Source organism: Bufo gargarizans, chromosome 2 (genome assembly GCF_014858855.1).
Source record: "Bufo gargarizans isolate SCDJY-AF-19 chromosome 2, ASM1485885v1, whole genome shotgun sequence".
Classification (NCBI taxonomy): Eukaryota; Metazoa; Chordata; class Amphibia; order Anura; family Bufonidae; genus Bufo; species Bufo gargarizans.
In genome coordinates, this window is record NC_058081.1 from 92,235,585 (window position 1) to 92,253,692 (window position 18,108).

General features: G+C 41.9%; 1 protein-coding gene across 7 annotated transcripts in view; it reads right to left on the reverse strand.

Moving 5' to 3' along the window:
• The window catches only part of TACR1 (tachykinin receptor 1), a 282,790-nt gene that overhangs the window by 6,705 nt on the left and 257,977 nt on the right, over positions 1-18,108 (reverse strand). For 2 of the 7 annotated variants that reach the window (XM_044279306.1, XM_044279307.1), the window contains exon 5: positions 12,377-12,429. In XM_044279306.1, the coding sequence (XP_044135241.1) occupies positions 12,377-12,429 (53 nt within the window). Of the gene's footprint in view, positions 1-8,849; positions 12,430-18,108 lie in introns of those variants that run through there. The other 5 variants (XM_044279302.1, XM_044279305.1, XM_044279308.1 and 2 more) reach the window with 4 other exon arrangements.

The window sequence follows — 18,108 nt, forward strand, 5'->3', positions numbered from 1 at the left end:
ACATATATAACTGTATACCTATACAGTTGCATATATCGACCATTAATTATCATTGTAAAAAAATACTATATTTTTTGGTGGTATCTCTTTGTTGAATATCATATTTATCTATGCTCTTCCATACAGTTAAAAAGAAGACAAAAAATTATACCAGCACTATTCTGTAGATACCAAAAGAACTGTCTTTAGGTGTTTGTTTGGTAATGAAAGTAACATAGATGTTTTAGGGTCTGGGTGTATATACCAAAGCACAATGTGAGTGTAGCCTATTGTATGAGTATACAGTAAATGCTGGCATATAGGCTATGCAGTTTATGTGAAAGCATCTAAAGATACATTTAAAGGGGTTGTGCCATAAACTACTTTCATTGTCATCAAGTATTCTAGCTCCCATTCCTCCTTGAATATTTTTTTTTCAATTTTTTATTTCCAATTTATCTCATTTGAAGTTTTCTCTTATCCCCCATGCTTGAATCCTACTTCCTAGTTTGTCATGGGACTACTGTCCCATCATGCCTTAGGGCAGCAAGATGTTTACAGACATCAGTAAGACATATGACAATAACCAATTCATTTTCTACCTCCACATATTCAAGATGCTCTGTGTACCTGGATTTATAACAGATGCAGGTTCTAATGTCAATCATTTGTTAGAGCAAGGTTCATCCTTATGTCAGTCTATCTATCTATCTATCTATCTATCTATCTATCTATCTATACCTGACACTACACCTGACATGTAACTGACACTGCACATAGAGGAGTGGTTATTTAAGTGAAAGAAAAGAAGCTCTGTGTAATTGTCGGCTAATAACTTTAGAATATGCCAGTTTTGAAAAAGGTGGTGTTTGGGGAAAGCGATATATCAGTGATATCTGTTGGGCAGGATACATTTATATTAGTGGCAAAACCCCTTTAAGTCTGATGTCAATAACACTGGTTCAGATATATATGTTTAGTAAATATTGTGCCTGTACCATTTCTAGTTTGTCAAATTTAAGATTTGGATTGTTCCATGTGTCAAAATCTGCTACACAATGTACCTCAAAACCCCCGATCTACAACACAATAAATCATAGGGCTTTATACTGTCCGAAAAGCATGTGAGCTCACCCTCTGCAGCGCATACACGAGCGTACACGGAACTCCCGGAGCAAGGTCAGTCCATGTGCAAAACCAAATCCAGCACATAACGGTGTTAAAATGTAGCTTTTGGCGTGTTGCCTTAGTCATAAACTTCAGACTAAGGCAAGGTGCCAAAATGCGTCAACCTGATCTTACTGTCCTGCTTCATTATGTTTTATCATAACTGGAATAAAACTACAGTACATTTTAACAATGTTACATGCTGGATTTGGTTTTCCTGTGCCATGAGATTTATATACAGTTCCTGGTGCCATGAGATTTATATACAGTTGCAAGAAAAAGTATGTAAACCCTTTGGAATTTCTTGGATTTCTGCACAAATTGGTCATAAAATTTGATCTGATCTTCATCTAAGTCACAACAATACACAATCACAGTCTGCTTAAACTAATAACACACAAATAATTAAATGTTACCATGTTTTTATTGAACACACCATGTAAACATTCACAGTGCAGGTGGAAAAAGTATGTGAACCCTTGGATTTAATAACTGGTTGAACCTTGTTTGACAGCAATAACTTCAACCAAAAGTTTCCTGTAGTTGCAGATCAGACGTGCACAACGGTCAGGAGTAATTCTTGACCATTCCTCTTTACAGAACTGTTTCAGTTCAGCAATATTCTTGGGATGTCTGGTGTGAATCGCTTTCTTGAGGTCATGCCACAGCATCTCAATCGGGTTGAGGTCAGGACTCCCAGAAAGTGTATTTTCTTCTGCTTAAGCCATTCTGTTGTTGATTTACTTCCATGCTTTGGGTCGTTGTCCTGTTGCAACACCCATCTTCTATTGAGCTTCAGCTGGTGGACAGATGGCCTTAAGTTCTCCTGCAAAATGTCTTGATAAACTTGGGAATTCATTTTTCCTTCGATGATAGCAATCCTTCCAGGCCCTGACGCAGCAAAGCAGCCCCAAACCATGATGCCCCCCACCATACTTCACAGTTGGAATGAGGTTTTGATGTTGGTGTGCTGTGCCTCTTTTTCTCCACACATAGTGTTGTGTGTTTCTTCCAAACAACTCAACTTTGGTTTCATCTGTCCACATAATATTTTGCCAGTACTGCTGTGGAACATCCAGGTGCTCTTGTGCAAACTGTAAACGTGCAGCAATGTTTTTTTGGACAGCAGTGGCTTCCTCTGTGGTATCCTCCCATGAAATCCATTCTTGTTCAGTGTTTTACGTATCATAGATTCGCTAACAGGGATGTTAGCATATGCCAGAGACTTCTGTATGTCTTTAGCTGACACTCTAGGATTCTTCTTCACCTCATTGAGCAGTCTGTGCTGTGCTCTTGTAGTCATCTTTACAGGACAGCTACTCCTAGGGAGAGTAGCAGCAGTGCTGAACTTTCTCCATTAATAGACAATTTGTCTTACCGTGGACTGATGAACAGCAAGGCTTTTGGAGATACTTTCATAACCCTTTCCAGCTTTATGCAAGTCAACAATTCTTAATCGTAGGTCTTCTGAGAGCTCTTTTGTGCGAGGCATCATTCACATCAGGCAACGCTTCTTGTCAAAAGCCAACCCAGAACTGGTGTGTGTTTTTATAGGGCAGGGCAGCTGTAACCAAAACCTCCAATCTTATCTCATTGATTGGACTCCAGTTGGCTGACACCTCAGTCCAATTAGCTCTTGGAGATGTCATTAGTCTAGGGGTTCACATACTTTTTCCACCTGCACTGTGAATGTTTACATAGTGTGTTCAATAAAAACATGGTAACATTTAATTTTTGTGTGTTATTAGGTTAAGCAGACTGTGATTGTCTATTGTTGTGACTTAGATGGAGATCAGATCACATTTTATGACCAATTTGTGCAGAAATCCATATCATTCTAAAGGGTTCACATACTTTTTCTTGCAACTGTATGTGCTCACCACCACCACCACTTGCATTGGTTCTTGCAGATTTTTTTTCCATATTCTGCAACAAATATGTGTGCCCCCAAGTCTTATAGTGCACTGCATGCTGCTCTTCCATAGTGAAACATCGCAATTCCTGCTTCTGAGCATGTAGAAAAGGTATTCCAGCTAAAATTATTACAACATTGGGATTTTTCCACTAGCGCCATAAACTTTTAATGGAGCGGCAGAGTGCATATTCCATTCAAACTCCTCCTAGGCGTGCAACTTGGGGAATGGGCCCCCTATTTTAGCAATTGGTGCAGGTCCCAGCTATCAGGCTGGTGTAGAGTAGAACTATCTTTGTTGCCCATAGCCACCAGTCAGATTCCACCTCTCATTTTTGGACAGCTCCTTTGGAAAATGAAAGCTGAATGGAATCTGATTGGCTGCTATGGGCAACTAAGCCATTTCTACTTTACACCAGTTTGATAAATGACCCCACGTGTGTTCTGTGTGAATACAGACAGACAGTGATCCCAGCCTGCATTCGTGTGCGCCTCTCTATAAATACATTTGCATCCGCGGGGTCACAGTAATACGTATGTGTTAAACGCTGTGTCAACTTGCATTAAGGAACTGAAGGACTTTGGTTTGCCACACGGTGACACAGAGATTTCATGGAACGTTACTTGACAGTATATTGTGACAGGATATATACGGTAAATTCCACGTCTCCTAAGATGTTTTCACCCACTTCATTTCTGCTGTCGGATATTATATATTTGTTGAATCAGTTTGCTGCAGATTTCTACAGTACGATTAACTTGACCAGTTGGAAAATAAAGCTTTGACATTTTCCCTACACGTAAAGCCGAACACACGTTCCTATAGGATGGCGGGTTTATTTCACTCCAGGCTGCTATTGTGAAGCGGCAAGATGATACATCTGCTGTGGTATACCTTCAGGCATTCCCAGGGATACGGGTAACTACACATATCACATATATAATTCATTACAGAAATTCATGCAGATAACCGTCTTGGCAAGGGAAGGAGAAGGAGACGTGGATTCTTTAATAGAATAATTCCATGCCCTGGTGCAAAGGGTTAAAACGAGATTTTTCCTTTGGATATTTTGTGCACATGAAGAACCAAATGCTCAAGTTGTGTAGAGCTACAGTTCAGTATTAGCGGAGCACTGGGCACTCTGCTTGGAGCCATATGGGCCAACAGACGCCTAGAGGGGCTGTACTGATACGTCTAGGCAAACCTGCATTAGTAATACAGCCAAGTAAATAAAATCACTGAAACAGATGACTTTGCTTCCAATGGAAGTTCAATGGATATCTTAATATTGATATGTTAGGTGGAGATGAGAGAATGATTCGAAATTCATTTAGAGTCCGATTCACTCAAATCGTCCGTCAGAATCCATTTGTGTCCGAATAAATTCAACCTGAATTGAAAGTTCCCTGATTGCCCCAAAAAGTTGTGTAGGACACTCTGAGGTCTCCTAGCACAGTATACTGGGGGGATTTTTGCTGATATCATTGTACCCACAGGACACATCATCAATAAGGTAGGTTATCTGTGAATCAACCCACAAGATATAGACTCTAGTGGCAAGTTATTGGTTCCAGAGTCAGCTCCAAGTGGGCCATCCTCTGCTGAATTTTAAGGCTCTTTTGCATTAAGGGCCCAATATTGTGTCAGATCCTCTGTGGGTACTCCAGTGGACTCTGGATCTGCATGAGCTGTTGCTGTTTTTGAGATTTTACTTTCACCAATGGAACCAAAGATAGGTGATAAATATTTTAAACTGAAATACCCTATTTAATATTTTTTTTTACTTTCTAGCCCGCAAAACTACTATTTTGTTACATTAATAAGAAAAATGTGACCATACATGCCTTGTCCATGCCACTTGGACTCTGGCTCCCAGTCTGTCTTCACTGGCCTTCCAGTCCCTGTCTGTTAACTTCATACACACATGGGATCATGTGCACTGCTGCAGCCAATAACTGGCCTCAGCGGTGACATGTCCCCAAGCATCAAAGCACCTGGCAGTGATGTACCACTCGGGGACACATCACAACTGAGGTCAGGCACTGGCTGTAGTGGCATAAATGACTCCATTTGTGCAGGGAGTTGACAGACTGGGACCACAAGTCCAGTGGAGACAGACTGGGAGCCAGGAAGCCAGAACAGAGTGGTGGGGAGCAGGTATGGATTTCTCCACAGGTTCCTGATGTCTGGGGGTTAGATTTTAGAAAAATAAAAACTGGACAACCCCTTTAAAACATATATTCACTGGGTTTGTTCATTAACCATAGATATGTCATCTCCAGAGCCAACAACCTGCTCTTACCGTCCATTCCAGTAAAAAGTAAGTGTAATATTTGGAGAATACATCTAGAAATGTTTATATCCAAAACTGACAAAATCACAAGATGTGTTTCAAGTTTACAAAATGCAACATGTCGCAAAACAACCTACTGTACATACAGATGTCACAACATATGTGGGTGCAAATTCAGGTAATTTACCTGCGTTTAAGAGCATATGACCTTAGAGAATTGCCTTTAAGGGACTTTCTCCATATTAATCGCCGACATTACGATTCTTCACTACAGACCACGTAATGAAACATGTTTATTTGTGAAAATACTGCTTTTGTCCGAACAGTGAAAACATTTACAGCGTTTTACAGATATAACAAAGGCAGATCATACTCATATACAGCAACATCTACATGACAGCTCATGGAGCACAACTTACAGAGTTATATACTGTGTTTATCAGGAAGGCTGCACAACATCTCAAGCCTGGGTGCTGCTAGGTTGCAGAAAATACACCAAAAAAATTAAATTCCCTTAAATTATAAGGGTTTATACACACTAAAAAGTAAAGCGATAGCCATTGGATGGCTTCAATCTAGACTATATACATTCCCTTTAAGATGGAACTTTCCACCACAGTTCCATCATTTCACCATATTCACCAAAACCTTACCAGAATGTTCCATTGCACCATAAGTGGAAGGTAGGGGTGGCTCAAGATCTTTGTATTCACATATTTGTTCACATTCATATTCAGTAAATACCCTGTTAATATGTTTAACACTGTAATCATATGAAGACATCATAGGTTTCACGTCTACCACATAATATGATTTATTTATCTTTTCACAAAAAAATTGAAAGCCACAATATGAACCACAGAGGCTATAATGGAGCATTTGCGAACAATCGTCATAAAAGGCAGTGTCCTTTGAATGTAACATGTATATCTATGAAGAATATTCAATATTTTGATCATTCATAACCTGTGTTTCTTCCATGATGGCGGATAGTGGAGTATATGGAAGCTACAAGGAGGTGGTAAATACTGTTTTTTTTGTGTTTTTTTGTCTTTAAAGAAATAAGCATTTGGCACTTAGAGTAAAAAAAAAAGAGACACAGCAGAATTGATAAATCCCATCACAATATACATGTCAAGTAACTCTTAATTTACACACTAAAATCATAACAACAGCATTGAATCATAGGGCTATGAAAGCGTGATTCTGTCCTAAACCAAAAATTTAGGTCACTCATACGTGTAGTGGTCCAAGAAGCTGAGATTTGGAAGCTGTATGGCAAACACTTCACACTGACTAACATAATAGCAGGTCAGCAGGGTAAAAAACAAAAAGAGTACATTTTTGACTCCCATCTCAGACATTAGGATGTCACTAGGTAGAGATAAGCGGTTTACAAAAATTCGATTCGGCTGCTTTTCTGAATTTCACAAAGAAATTATGTGACGAATTACTCCATAATAAAGCGCATTTCTTTGTATGTAGCAGTTGCAATGACGGGGAATGGCGATTGCGCTGCCACCTGTCATCGAACCCCTCAGATGGCCCGTTCATCACTGATCGCGGCATAGGAGATAAAAAACTAGGGCTTTCAGGGGCTAATTGGTTAAACAAATAAAAAACTATCCATTTGAGCGCAAAGAGGCCGCCGTGGCCATCTTCATTGAAGATCGTGCTTGATGATGTCATAACGCTGGCCAGCATGGTGATGTTATATATCACTGTGCATGAGATTTCGCGCAGGATCTTCAATCAAGATGGTCGCAATGGCATCTTTGCACTCAATTGGATGAGGTGAGTGTGATTTTATTTTTATTTTAACCGCCATTTCAGGAAAAATTGATTTGTTACCACAAAGCACAAGGAAATTTGGCTTTGCAGAGAATTGAATTTTCCCTGAAATTCGGATCATAGTCCACTTTGGATACTTTGATTTGCTCAACACTGTCTCTAGGATTTGCCATCATTGTCAGATGGTTGCAGGTCCCACCTCTGGGACCTGTTCCTACCTCCAGAACAGAGCCTCCGAAAAGAAGGAGAGAGCACCACACAAGTGTGGCCATCCTCTACTCACCGCTATAGGAGATCCAGAAATAGCTGGCTCAGCCAATTCCGGCAGTCCCATAGCGATGAACTGAAAGGTGGCAGTGCATGAGTGGTGAGCTCTCCTTCACTTTAGGGTCCATTCTGGAGATCGGAGCAGGTCCTAGTGATATGCCGTTCATGTCTGAGATGGATATAACCTTTTAACTTCAAAGGGACACTAGAGGTCATTTACTACAGCTTTCTGGTGTAGAGAATTTTTTGATTAAATGGCATTTTGCACAAAACTTTTGTTAATTTTTGTGTTCGCAGCTCTCACTACTTTTCAAAAAAGTGGATGGATCTTAGTAGGAGGAGGCTTGGCCAAGGACATTTACAATCAATTAAGACAGAAATCTGGCACAAATAATAACCAAACTCTATGTCATCTATTAGCTGGCGTACATTTCAGTTTCTAGGGCGCAGACAAAAAGGGAAACAATTTTATTAAGCGGTGTATCTTACTCTGATTAACTTTTTCCTAAGTGTGGTGTATGAGAGGCTAGTCTTCAGTAAATGAGCCCCATTATATTGTTGGGCTAGCAGCTCTCTACTGTGACGATCCTGCCAAATAACTTCCTATATCTTAGCTTCCTGGACTGTGGGACATAGGGGAGCAAAATACCAGCGTTAGGCTTTAAAGGGGTTATACAATCCCTATAATGACCCCCAGAATGCCGGGTTCCGTCCTCTAGAGCATACTTACCTGCTCCCCGGCACTTGCATTCCTCCCGATCCCTGCACAACCACCACTGCATCTCCTCGTCGCATGGATCAAAACATCCGCTATGCTAGCGAGGCTGGTCATCGGCGTGGCCTGCTATTGGCTGCTTCCCCTGTCACCGTATATTTTGATTCACATGACGGGGAGATGAAGCGGCAGTCATGCAGGGATCCGGAGGGATGCAGGTGCCGGAGAGCAGGTGAGTACAATCTATACAAGGGTCCTGGGCATTTTTGGGTCATTATAGGGATTGGATAATCCCTTTAATATATTAATATTGACTATATTGATACATATAAAATAGATGTCACATTATATATTGCACATTTTGTTTTGTTTTTTGTATTATCTTGCTTTAAAGGAGCATCCTCACTGTTGGGGGTTTCCTTTCTAGTAAGGATATAGATAAAAAGTACATAGCAACAGCCCATATTCTTTGCCATGCCTATTTTGGTGTTATCCCAATTGCAGGTGAAACTCGAATAATTAGAATATCGTGCAAAGTTCATTTATTTCAGTAATGCTACTTAAAAGGTGAAACTAACATATGAGAGACTCATTACATGCAAAGCGAGATATTTCAAGCCTTTATTTGTTATAATTGGATGATTATGGCTTATAGCTTATGAAACCCCAAAGCCACCATCTCAGGTCCCCTTTGTGCAGGGGGTATGGATTAATTAGCCGACTAGAGTCTGACACTTTGAGCCTAGAATATTGAACCTTTTCGCAATATTCTAATTTTAAGTTGCATTACTGAAATAAATGAACCTTTGCACGATATTCAAATTTTTCGAGTTTCACCTGTATATTCTCAGCTGTTTGTCATTTATTTTGACTTAAGAGGATATTTTTAAAATGTAACATATCATTTAGTTAAAGGGATAATCAATGCTACTATACTAATGGGCAGTTAGCCTTAAAGGGGTTTTCCCCATCTCAGACAAGGGTGGCATATCGCTAGAATATGCCCCCATTGTCTGATAGGTGCGGGTCCCACCGTTGGGACCCACACCTACAATGTTAACAGAGCCGGGATATGAACGGAGGGTGCACTGCGCAGCCGCTCTCCATTCATTTGTATGGGGTTACCGAAAATAGCAAATGGCAATTGCCGTGCCCCATAGAAATGAATTGGAGAATAGGCCCCGCATGCGCAGTGCGCTCTCATTCACTTCTATGGGAGCAGCGCTGGGTGGTGGACGGACCCTGGGAAATCCGGGGTCCTCCAGCCACAGTGCTCCCCACTTCGTTCTCGTTGTATGTACGGGTCCCAGTGGTAGGACCCGCACCTATCAGACAATGGGGGCATATTCTAGCGATATGCCCCCATTGTCTGAGATGGGAATACCCCTTTAAAGAAGAATTCTTGCAGCTTTAACGATAATTTAATACAATTGAACTCTTTTATATTTACTAGTCGCATATATAATTTACTTGATGCATTTAGACTATGTGGCCTTTTTGGAAAGTAAAGACTACAGTAATGTATGGCAGTCAGATTTCATGCCCATAGTAATTAGGGAGAGTTGTCCAGAACACATGTCCATCAGGTGACAATACTCCAGGATGGACTCTGGAGTAGTCTGGGGCCGCAGGTAATAAAGAGCCGTTTCTAACTTTGCTTCAGCTGAGTTAACAAGTTGTATTTAAATAGAATTCATTCTGCAACTTTAATGTATTGACTACTGTATTAAATCGAAGGCTTATGAGCCCCTCAAGTTAATTCCCTGATGTGCTGGTCCTACAGTATGTATAAGTAGTGGCCACCAACACAGCTCCCAGCTGTAGGGAAGATAGAGACTGGCTTTTAATTGACAAAGCTACATTAAAATATGAAATCATATTTTATCAGTTAGCAAACTTACATTCTTATATTATCTACCTCGCCTTCATACAGAAGTGTTAAATCAGTTCATGATCATCCTAATGGGCCATGGTATGTATGCTTTTTTCCACTTCACTTTCAGTTATTACAAGTTATAAACTAATCTGTAAATATTTAATTCAAAGAACGCCAATAGGTCTTAGAACCTGTAGGGGTCACTGTAGTGTCTACTTTTAATACAATTAAATGCACCAAAATAAACAAAGCAGAATAACAAAGCAAACCAAATTCTGTAAGGCGTTCAATTATCTTTAATTCTATGTTTTTAGTTTGAGTTCTTTTTGAGAGTTGACTTTATGAATGGCGTTATAGGTATCTGAAAAATAAAGTGTTATTATTTTTGTTCTGTGCTTTACAACAGCTAATTTGACCTTAAAAGTTAGTTGACGGAGAGAAAAACAGGACATTCACTCAGAAAGGGAAGAACGCTGAGAGGCAGCGATTAGTATCTGGACTGAAGCTCTCCTTCTAAACAGTGTGTTGTAACATCAGTCACTAAAGAGTGTTTATATACACCTTGCGCTGACCTCACTTCTGTCACTGGAGACGAATCATCCCAATATGTTGTAAGTAGGAAGATATATAGCATCTGGCACAAAAGTAGCTTGGCATGCTCTGCATCTTAGCTGACATTTTGCAAACTTTGGATTAAACTTTCACACCTGCAAAGTGTAAAATGATAGGTATTGTGTTATCTGCCATCTAGAATTAGCGGTAAAGTTATTCTAATGCCTAGAGTATGATAATCAGCAACATCCTACAAACAGAATGAGTGCACTTCATAGACCTAGGAAAGTGGTTATCCAGCTTCAGGGTTTATCATGGCTCAACTTCATGTGGTCTCCCTCCCCTAGTATGATCTCCGCAGGAGAAAGTATTCTCCAAGAGCTACATCAAAGGCCTATCACCCTAGCCAACTACTACCTGGCTCTGTATTGACTCCCGAAAACAGCTGTCAACAAATAGTCTCTGGTTTGGCTAAAATCCTTAGTCAAGTTTCAAGACTCTTTAATGGGGTGGTCATTGGCCTACAGGGTAGCTGCCAATAGGTGCCTTTAGGAAGAAAGTTTTCTTCCTCCTGTAGGAGAGGTAACATTGCCTACAAGACACCCTACTGCCTATAAGACACCATACGGCCTATAAGACACCCTACTGCAACTGGACGTCTGCAAGCAGAAACATTACCACCTGAGAGCTACATCAAAGACCTCTCATGCTGCCAACCAATACACTGCTGTGTACTGATAAGGAGCAAGAACCACAAAACAGCATTCTACAGATGTGTTACTTTCTTTTGGAGGAGTCTATAGTTTGTCTAAATTCTCTGTTCCAAGGCTCTTTAATGGGTTGGACATTGGCTTACAGGGTAGCAACCTAAAGGTGGCTTATGAGAGACAATTTTCTTCCTTCTGGAGGAGAGTAAAAAGGGTTTTCTGAGATTTTTGTAATGACCTATTCCTCTGGATAGGTCATCAGTATCTAATCGGTGGGGGTCCGACCCTCTGGACCCCCTGCTTATTAGCTATTTTGAGAAGGCACCGGAGGACCTTTTTGAAGCTCACCAAGCACAGTGCTGTACATAGTATAGCAGCTGTGCTTGGTATCATGTGCAGCCACATTTACTTGCATGGGGCTGAGTTGCTTCTAGGCCACATGACACATGAACGTGTTGTCACTCGGTCTAGGAAAAGCAAGAGAAGGCTGCAAAATAAATATCTCTTGTGATAATTCGGGAGGTGGAAATTTACTGAAATTTTCAGATTTTCTGTTGGGATTTGTTGCATGTGTGGAAAATGTAAACAGGTTACAACTGGCCATAATATGGTCAGTATTTCCTAGACCTGAATGTTTGGCATATTTAAAATCTAAAAAAATCTCTAAAGACGGAAAATTTGCTAGGATGTAAACATTTCTCAATGAGAAAATAACAAAAAAAGACCCTGAAAATGTAAACAAAATGGATTTGACTTGTAGTCAGGGCAAAGATGGATAGAAAATTATAGAACCCCTTAGTAAGGGTTAAGCAGCCTAGCGGAGGTTCGAACCATGGAATGAACACCTAGGGATATCCTAGTGTTGATGAGACATAACTTATGATAAATTATTTGAGTAGAAGCTGGAGTCAGACATGGTCTTACAGACACTGCGAGAAGAACCATTGGAGGTGAGGTCCAATGACAGACGTTTGTTGGTCTTCCCATTCTCTTCTGCTTCTTCGTCGTTGGCACTTAGGACAGACGATACGGTGGTTTCGATACGACTGATTTTGTACATGCTGCTCTGGTTTTGAAGGTAGCGTGTAGATTTCATTTCCAGACCTTCATACTCACCCGCACGGATGAACGGGCACCATCGAAAGACGTGCTTAAAGCCTATGCGAAACCTTAGGATAAAGAAAGGTAAACTTAAATTTTATGTACTGTACACTACAAGTCATAGCTTCTAGCCAATCATTCATAGAAGCATGGAGTGGTTTCTATTGCATTGTGATAATGTTCTCTCGATATTCACGGGATGTCTGAAGATAGAATATATATAGTTTACTTACATTTATTTATTTTTTAGTAAAAATCTATAATAAAAAGACAATAAATTTGGCTCAGAATTTTTTTTACTTCTCTAATGTCTTTTCTAATGTCAGTATACACTCACCTAAAGAATTATTAGGAACACCATACTAATAAGGTGTTGGACCCCCTTTTGCCTTAAGAACTGCCTTAATTCTACGTGGCATTGATTCAACAAGGTGCTGATAGCATTCTTTAGAAATGTTTGCCCATATTGATAGGATAGCATCTTGCAGTTGATGGAGATTTGAGGGATGCACATCCAGGGCACAAAGCTCCCGTTCCACCACATCCCAAATATGCTCTATTGGGTTGAGATCTGGTGACTGTGGGGGCCATTTTAGTATCCTGTTGGAAGTAGCCATCAGAGGTTGGGTACATGGTGGTCATGAAGGGATGGACATGGTCAGAAACAATGCTCAGGTAGCCCGTGGCATTTAAACGATGGCCAATTGGCACTAAGGGGCCTAAAGTGTGCCCAGAAAACATCCCCCACACCATTACACCACCACCAGCAGCCTGCACAGTGGTAACAAGGCATGATGGATACATGTTCTCATTCTGTTTACGCCAAATTTGGACTCTACCATTTGAATGTCTCAACAGAAATCGAGACTCATCAGACCAGGCAACATTTTTCCAGTCTATAACAGTCCAATTTTGGTGAGCTCGTGCAAATTTTAGCCTCTTTTTCCTATTTGTAGTGGAGATGAGTGGTACCCGGTGGGGTCTTCTGCTGTTGTAGCCCACCTTTCTTTCCCATTCTGACATTCAGTTTGGAGTTCAGGAGATTGTCTTGACCAGGACCACAACCCTACATGCATTGAAGCAACTGCCATGTGATTGGTTGACTAGATAATCGCATTAATGAGAAATAGAACAGGTGTTCCTAATAATTCTTTAGGTGAGTGTATATTAACCTCAGAGTAATTTGAGACAGGCTGGTGGTGAGAAACCAAAGTTCAACTAATCTGGTTTGCTCGTGGGTTGCTTAGGTCTTTAGCTCAAGCCAAAAGACGCACCATACTATACTTGCCAACAGTCCCGAGTTTGGTCTAAAACTTCTACAAACTGACCAAAAAGGGGCATAGTTTGGTAGTGTTTTTTTTTGGGCAGTTTGGTAAGTATGCCAATTGTTACTTCTGTATTAAATGAGTTAGAGATCCCTCATCTATCAGCCTCTGGTAATGCGACACTTCTTGTTCTGGCCTGGCATTTCATTTAAATAGGTGACAAGTAATATTGCATGTGCAGGGCCATCCACCATCAACTGGTTATCAGGGAGGCAACATATGAAAAAGGGTTTATCCTCTCTGACAATCTCTTTAATACATTTTTTTTTATTATAAATTTAGGCTGACGATGCATTAAAGTTAGAAGTAAGACCTACCAAATAATGGCAACTATTTTCAACCAAGAGACTTGTAAATGATTAACTTAAAGCAAAATAGTAATTGAAACTCCAAAGTCTGAAGGAAAAATATGTAATAGGTACCCTACCTACCTATGCCCCATTGCCACATATACTGCATGCTTACCAACTTAAAAAAATAAAATCTTGATAGCCCCACCTACTAGAACACCCAGGAACACCCCCAAAATGGCCCAGGATGCCCAGACACCACCCAATTATGGCAGATTTTTTGGATTGTCCTGGCAAAATCGGGTCTGTTGGCAAGTATGATACTGGCAGGGCCATAGCTATAGGGGATGCAGAGGTATCATGTGAACCTTGTTGACTGAGTGGGCCCAGTGACCCCTCTTCAACATAAGAATGGCACAAGGTCAATGGGAGCTCTTCTACAAATGGTTCATTAGGGACTTCAAGCTATCCCTCTGTATATGTGTGGTGTCTTATGTGACAGAGGGACACTTGGGCCCATAAGGCACCAGGGCCAGATATAAATGCTTTATATATTAAAAGAAAATTGCTAAGACAAACGACTAAGTTTTGAATTTACGGATGTTGATTCTACTGAGGGAATACTGGTTACAGTGATAAGAAAAATCAAACCCAGGCTAGGTGTAAGGTCAGAAGTTCTCAGAATCAGCTTGAAGTTTTGCAGAATTGATAATAGAGCATGATAAGAACAGCTTCTGTAACAAAACATCATCAAGGCATGAAGTAATGGATGATACAAAGCTAAATGCATTTTCTCTATGGCAGCAGGTGCCCGGCAGCACCAATTACATTTTAATATCCTTGGACTTATACAGAGATTGTTTATATAGTGTATAAAATGCCTGTATAATGCCATCCCTGTTATTTATTACTAGCATACATACTTGGCATTGCCCGGATGTACATCTATCTATATAAATATTTTCTAAAGCTATTTTCTAGAAATACTCAGTGTTGTCTTTGGCCCAACTGGGGAGGTAAAGAAAACATTTACCATTTTTGAAATCATTAATTTTTTTCCTTTATAGGTCCCTATAAACTTTAGTGTATTGTTGGCCAAATCTGCTGTTCTCGGTGGGTTTGGTCAACAGTAGAGATGAGCGAATTTCAAAAAATTCAATTCGGCCAAAAATTTGGTTTGATCCGAATTTATTCGTTGTGAATTGCGTAAAAAATGGCTATTTGGTGTAGAACACTGTGCCTTGCAGTAACACGCATAGGGATTCTGCTGTGGTAGTAAAACAATACTGTGAGTCAGTATGACATGTAGATGACAGGTGTCGCTCTTAGAATCACTGCACAATTCACTTATTTGTGCAGTTACTGGGAAAAAAATGACCAAATAACTCAAGTGTACTCAGCCTTACAGGTCAATGTTAGCACCAGGTATAAAAAAAAAAACATGCAGAGGCCCAAGATCCTACTATAGCGTGAAAGCGCGCACTCCTTTTACACCAATTCACTGATTCCACATAGATTTCTACAGAACATGTTCTATTAAACGCTTCTACAAGTAGAGCCCCCCCTCCCCCCGACAGAGTGGAGAGGGTGTCAGCAGTAAGTTTGTGTTGACGTCACTGATTATTTTGCCCTTCCTCTGATCCGTCAGAACAATAGCCCCCAAAAAACGGTTCCTGTCTGTGGAACATCCGCCTTCACTTGGTCAGCATTTGGTCAGTAATCCATCAGTAATGCTAAAGCCAAAAAAAACAGGAATGAATCCAAAACAGAGATGACACGTGAATGGAATATTTGCTTGTCTTCTGTGTTTTGTACCCACTCCTGCTTTTGGCTACTAAATCATAAGCCAATCCTGATTGGGACCATGTCATGCAGGCCTTACAGCTGTTACATAGACAGGATCCGTTGTGCATCAAATTTTTCCTTCCTTCTGACAGAATAAGGGTCAAATAAATGATGATGTCAGCCAGGCCAAAAGGCAAAATAGTAGCCCAGTCATGAAGTGGGGAGGGTGGGAACAGCATGAGAAGTCCACAGAGTGGCCCTATGACATAGTAGTGAGATGGAAGCAGCATATGGAGATCACAGAGTGGCCCAATGACAGAGTCTGGAGGTGGCAGCAGCATCAGGAGGAGGCGACAGAGTGGCACAATGACAGTGTGGGGGTGGAAGCAGCATCAGGAGGCTACAGAATGGCACAATGACAGAGTGTGGAGGTAGCCACAGCAGCATCAGGAGAAGGCCACAGGGTGGTACAATGATAGTGTGGAGGTGGCAGCAGCAGCATCAGGAGTCCACATAGTGGCACAATGACAGAGTGTGGCGGTGGCGGCAGCATCAGGAGGCCACAGAGTGGTACAATGACAGAGTGTGGAGGTTGTGGCAGCAGCAGCAGCATCATGAAGAGGCCACAGGGTGGCACAATGACAGTGTGGAGGTGGCAGCAGCAGCATCAAGAGGCCTGAGTGGTGAGGTGGCAGCAGCATCAGTAGACCACAGAGTGACCTGTTGACAGAGTAGGGAGGTGGGTGGCAATACCAGTACCAGCTGAAGATGTTGGGTGAAAGAAGGAGCACTTGGCATCAGATGTGTGGCATCAGGCGGGTGGCAGCATCAGAATAGTAGCTGAGGCAGGTAGCCAGAAGAAACTGGTCTCTTTTGTCAAAGTGTTGGTGTGGCACCATGGATGATTTAGTCTGATGCATCAGGCATTGGTGGGTGGAAACCCTGGCTGATCCACACCTGATTCATCTTGACAAAGTTCAGTCTCTCCACATTTTGGACAGGCGAGTTCTTCTTGGGGTAACTATGGCCCACGCCGCACTAAACATACCGCTCTGATGCCACACTACTGGCCCGGCAGGACAGCTTTTCCAGGGCAAACTCTGCCAGTTGCGGCCACAAATCCAGTTTGGCTTCCGAGTAGTCCAGGGGATCTTCAATGTGGGGTGGCAGGGTGCTGTCCAAGTATGCCACCATCTGCTGGTTTAGGTCCTGCTCCAGGTCTAGCTGCTGCTAGTGAGTAGTTTCTTCACTAGGCAGGTGAAAAAAGATGCTCATCAGCGACTCTAGACTCAAGTTACTGCTGATGGAGCTCCTAAGCCCCCACCCTGCCACAGCAGCCATGGCAGAGGAACGTGAGCACAGAAAGCCCCCCGGTCATATCTCCGAGAGGATGGACGATGGCGCAGATAGGCAGCGGCCAACTAACTACATAGGATGTCTCTAGAGTAGTTCATTTTGTCCTCCCTCTCAGCAGATGTAAAAAAGGCCCCCGTTTTGGACCGGTAGCGAGGTTCCAACAAGGTGGAGAGACAGAAGTCATCCCTCTGCCGAATGCTGACAATTCGTCTGTCACTATGCAAGCAAGTGAGCATGCATCATGCCATTTGTACAAGTGACTCGGAGGGACTCCTGCCTCTATCTCCACTGCATACTGCCATGGTGTGTCTGGGTCCTCTGCCTCGTCTTCCTTATCGCCCTGTAGCTCCTCTGGCTGCTCCTGCTCCTCCTCTCCTGTCACCTGTGTATAAAAACCATCTATTTTGCTACACATTGCTTGTGCTCCAATGTCCTCATCCTCCTCCAGTTCAGCCCTCTCAAGGCCCATGTGGCCATGAGATCTAGGCTCCATGTCTCCATTTCCCTGACAGCCAGATTTACCAGCATCTGTTCCAGGACATAAAGCAGTGGAATGACGTTGTTCATCCCGTAGTCCTGGTGACTGACAAATAACGTGGCCTCCTCAAACGGCCTGAGCAAAAGGCAGGTGTCACACATGAGCTGCCACTGGCTGACATCGGAGTCCTCAAGAAATCGTTTATGGCCTTTCTCTGTTGGTCCAACATATGGAGGGTGGAATTCCAACGGGTGGAAATGTCGCATATCAGCCTATGTTGGGGGATGCCGTTCTGCCGCTGCAGCTCAAGAAGGGTGTGCTTTGCGGTGTACAAATAGTGGAAGTGCACGCAAAGTCTTCTTGCCATATTTAGGATGTCTTGCAGATGGGTGGAAGACTTCAGGAACGGCTTGACAACCAGATTGAACATGTGTGCCATGCAGGGCGTGTGGCTCAGCCCTCCTTGTCGCAGTGCCGACACCATGTTCTTCCCGTTGTCGGTCACCATGATTC